General features: G+C 35.3%; 1 protein-coding gene across 1 annotated transcript in view; it reads right to left on the reverse strand.

The window, feature by feature from the left end:
* LOC101242705 (atlastin-3-like) overlaps positions 1-4,704 on the reverse strand; it is a 7,294-nt gene extending 2,590 nt beyond the window's left edge. The window contains exons 1-8 of the mRNA XM_026838881.1: positions 4,482-4,704; positions 3,952-4,113; positions 3,453-3,518; positions 3,164-3,392; positions 2,838-3,022; positions 1,351-1,425; positions 1,112-1,300; positions 1,023-1,052 (exon numbers count right to left, since the gene is read on the reverse strand). Of these exons, the coding sequence (XP_026694682.1) occupies positions 1,023-1,052; positions 1,112-1,300; positions 1,351-1,425; positions 2,838-3,022; positions 3,164-3,392; positions 3,453-3,518; positions 3,952-4,113; positions 4,482-4,640 (1,095 nt within the window). The 5' untranslated portion in view covers positions 4,641-4,704. The remainder of the gene's footprint in view (positions 1-1,022; positions 1,053-1,111; positions 1,301-1,350; positions 1,426-2,837; positions 3,023-3,163; positions 3,393-3,452; positions 3,519-3,951; positions 4,114-4,481) is intronic.
* Between the last annotated feature and the right edge of the window lie 81 nt (positions 4,705-4,785).

The raw sequence follows: 4,785 nt of genomic DNA on the forward strand, positions 1-4,785 counted from the left end.
CCTTTACTTTCATATTCATGAAAGCATTTAAAAATTTCATCCATTAAAGAATTTAGTTGTTTTTCTTGACATATTAAAACTCTTCCAAATACAGATTCAATAAACTGAACCATAGATCTTTTAAATGCTAGTTGATGTGCAGCTGTTAAAGCTTCTTTTGTCCCATCCTTTCTTAATTCCTAAAATATACAAAAATAAAAAACATCAGTCGAAAGAACTCTAAAAAAAATATTTATTCATTAAAATAATGAAATACACAAACAGCTATGACACCACTTTGCTTGCTTTTTCACATCCTATTATAATATACTTACCTTATCCATCTCAATTTTATACTCAAATTTATACCTAGCAACCAGACTTTGTAACTTCTTTTGAAATGTTTCCTGCAAAGAATTTACAGATTACATATAGGAGGCATAGTGTTTTGATACAGAATAATAAATTTACCAATCGGTTTGCGTTAAGCTTTTCAAATTCTTCATGTTTAGATTGAATAGCTTCATGCAGTTTGTCCTCACACTCTTTAACGAAGTCCTGGTTGCAATCCCTGGTTGATGTTTTAAACGCTTCAATTGCTTTTGTTTCGGCAACCACGCTTGCTGCATCAACATCCTCTAAATAATGGCCACCAGCAATCTGATTAAAACAATCCTAACAGCTTATTTAAAATAATAAGCTTAATTTTTCTAATGTTTTTAAAATTTCTTTTAATGCATTAGTTTTGTGCAATTGATTCACTTTATTTAACTCTTTAGCAGTAAGTAGTATAATGTTATTCAGACAACTTTAAGAATCTTAACAAATACTGCTATAGATATGCAATATACAATTATAAGAAATGAGATTCAACTGGTTATCTTGTCATATCTGATATTTCATTTCAATATAAAAAACCTGGACAACCCTGATTTGAAAACAAATCTAAAGATCAAACTGTTCATTTAAACACACTGTATTTATGAGTCTTTGCTTCATACCTTTTCCATTTCCTCCATGCAGATATTACTAGCAACACATACTTTATCCATGATTTCACTTTTTTCTTGTATCTAACAAAGTTATCATGTTGCATTACTACCATCTATTACTAACAAACAAAAACAAAATACTTTCGTCTGTTGTTGTAACAAAGTATAACTTCATATAAACATTTTAAATCTTTGACCAAACGTGCTTCATATTTCAAACTCTGATCTTCTTCAAACTGATCACGATCATCAAGTTGCTTCAATGCATTCTGGAAGCATTCATCATGGAATTGTTCCAACATTTTAGGGTCAATGAATCTGTCCCCTGTCTATATTGGTTTGTTGTAAGTTTACAGTAGTTTAGTTTTGCATCGATTACCTTGGACTTCATTGTAGCAAAATATTCACTTTTAATTTCATCGATTTTATGTTGAAACTCAACAATATCATTGACCTTAAAATAAAGAGTTTTTTCATGTTATACTTTAAGAAAAGAGAGCAGAGTTATAATGATAGGGCACATACCATTATAAAATTATTCACAAAAAAATATACATAGTTTGATTTTAAACGCATTGTACAATAACGGGACTTCTTGTTAACCCATGAACTTGAATACTGTGCTAATGATACCTCAGAACCAGATAAAACATTTTTTAAACTTGGACAAAAAGCAATAAGTTAATATTAATGTGGCGGGGCAATCATAGTCGTAATAACACGGACGTTCTGTTTCATACACCTCGTGCCCGCTTACGAGTTACCACGTATGTAACTTATTTATCCTCGCGTGGCGAGGCAACGCCAGTCGTAATAACACGGATGTTCTGTTTCATACACCTCGTGCCCGCTTACGAGTTACCACGTATGTAACTTATTTATCCACGCATGGCAGGCAACGCCAGTCATAATAACACGGATGTTCTGTTTCATACACCTCGTGTCCGCTTACAAGTTACCATGTATGTAACTTATTTATCCTCGCGTTGTCGGAAAGGACAGTCGTTATAACACGGGTGTTCTGTTTCATACACCTCGTGCCCGCTTACAAGTTACCACGTATGTAACTTATTTATCCTCGCATGGCAGGCAACGCCAGTCGTAATAACACGGATGTTCTGTTTCACAGACCTCGTGCCCGCTTACAAGTTATCACGTATGTAACTTATTTATCCTCGCATGGCGGGCAACAACAGTCATTATAACACGGGTGTTCTGTTTCATACACCTTGTGCCCGCTTACAAGTTACCATGTAGGTAACTTATTTATCCTCGCGTTGTCGGAAAGGACAGTCGTTATAACACGGGTGTTCTGTTTCATACACCTCGTGCCCGCTTACAAGTTACCACGTATGTAACTTGGTTATCCTCGCATGGCGGGGTAAAGATAGTCGGTATAACACGGACGTTCTGTTTCATACACCTCGTGCTCGCTTACGAGTTACCACGTATGTAACTTATTTATCGCGGGCAGGCAACGCCAGTCGTAATAACACGGATGTTCTGTTTCATACACCTCGTGCCCGCTTACAAGTTACCACGTATGTAACTTATTTATCCTCGCATGGCGGGCAACAACAGTCATTATAACACGGGTGTTCTGTTTCATACACCTCGTGCCCGCTTACAAGTTACCACGTATGTAACTTATTTATCCTCGCGTGGCTGAGCAACGACAGTCATTATAACACGGGTGTTCTGTTTCATACACCTCGTGCCCGCTTACAAGTTATCTGGTATGTAACTTATTTATCCTCACGTGGCTGAGCAACGACAGTCATTATAACACGGGTGTTCTGTTTCATACACCTCGTGCCAACTTACAAGTTACCACGTATGTAACTTATTTATGGGGCACTTTTATACCTTTAGTATTGTGTTTACTTCAGGTAATTCACCATTTCTTGCCGTCTTTTCAAGTTCCATTACAAGCCTCATAAGAACTTCACCAGTGCAAGGTTCACCATCAAGTTGCTTTACAACCAAACTATCTTCAGAAAACAAACACTTGGCCAAGTCATTCACTCCAACAAGAAAGTTTTTGTCCAAATCTTTATCATTGTAAAAATAAGACTGTAAGTGTAATGGGGCAGTATACAACCTAGTAATCAAATAAATGCAGGTTGAATATTTCTACTTGCCAAACACAACTGCTAGGATTTTAAGTCAAAAAGCTGTCACATTTGTCATACCTGCAACTTTAACATTAAAATCATCACTTCCTTTCTGTTTCACAACTTTCTTCCCAGGATGTGGCAACAAATGACATTTGACATCAGAAAAACTCTCCATTATCATCTTCCATGCGTCTTTGTTTTCATCTTGATCCGCTTTCATAACTTCTTCCAAATATTCCATCCCACCTTTGCTGCCATAATCATAATCTGACCTTTGCCAGTTCTGTACCAGAATCAAAAGGCTCTGAAATATGGTTTAATTTTACTTTTAAAAGTAATGGTACTTGTATTTGTTCAATCTCACTGATAAAGTTGTAGGTGAAGCAGATCCCTCACTCTTTATTAGATCCTTGGCTTGACTTGCAAAGTTCTATAAAGTAGTAAGTTCCTTTAGTTTTTAGTTGTTGACTAACCTCATATTTGAACACTAAGCTAATAAAAAATTGTTAGTCCCAGTGACTCTAATCTAACATCTTGATGGTGTTGGTTTATTGGATGGCGATTAATTATGCAGTAATAATGATAAGAGTTTAATAACATGCAAGCCCAATAACATTCGGCAACAATTCTACTTGGTACCGAATGAAGAGGATTTCATGCGAGAGAGTATGAACTGTTGATATTTCAATTCTCAGGTTAAAATATGGAATCGAATGCAATCAACAGTTTAATATTTTGGGAACTCATGAATTATTTTATATTTCTTTGGCTGGTGTTAATAATAAAACTGGGAAAGATAAAACTGTGGGAACATAACAATTTATTGCAACTGGTAACAAAATCATGTATGTACCATTCCTTACCCCTACGTGTTGCACATCATTTTCTTTTATTAACCCTGCTGGTAAATTGTAGATCTGGAGAGAACTTAGTAAAGTGCTCAATCCAAACAATACAGAACAGTCTCCTGCAGTCATATCCTCATTAAAAGATCCTTGAGTGTCCATCAAGAACACAGCTACTTCCTTAAGACATAAAAAAATTGCAGCAGTTGTATAAAATCACCAATAAAGTTACATGCATGGCCCTAAACAATAATTTTACAATAAAATTGGAAAAAAATTTATTATCTAATATTTAACCTATTCCTTATCATATTTCAGCATGAATGGTTTGTTGGTTATATGGATTCTAGCAGTTGTAAGTGCCTTAGAACCTTTTCCGTTCAAAGGGAAAACATTTGTTAACCTGGCATCTTCTTGCTCCAGCCATTTGGGTGACTACAAAAAATGTGTCATTTTAGTCATCTAGGACTACAATAGTATTAGGTAATATTTCTAAAGGTGTTTTTCTGTCTATAAAACTTTTTGAAACAGTTCCAAAAAGCATGCACCTGATTTCCCAATAGATAATGACATAACAAATTCAAGAGAAAATATTTTCCCGATCGTTGTTCCCCAAACACACTGATAATGGCAACAGGATGGTCCTGGTAGTTGTAGAGTATTTCTTCAAGCTTTTCTAAGTCAATTTGTGGAAATTTCCCGGTCATCGTCGCAATTGGTACAACAAAGTCTAAACCGTAAAAACACAACTGACATAATTTTATAATGGTATTGCATGATACCATGGATCCTTAAATAGTTTCATTTAAACAGAAAATTTCCGGCCACCACAAATTGTTCTTAAACGATTTT

Source organism: Ciona intestinalis, unplaced genomic scaffold (assembly GCF_000224145.3).
Source record: "Ciona intestinalis unplaced genomic scaffold, KH HT000123.2, whole genome shotgun sequence".
In the NCBI taxonomy this organism is placed as follows: domain Eukaryota; kingdom Metazoa; phylum Chordata; class Ascidiacea; order Phlebobranchia; family Cionidae; genus Ciona; species Ciona intestinalis.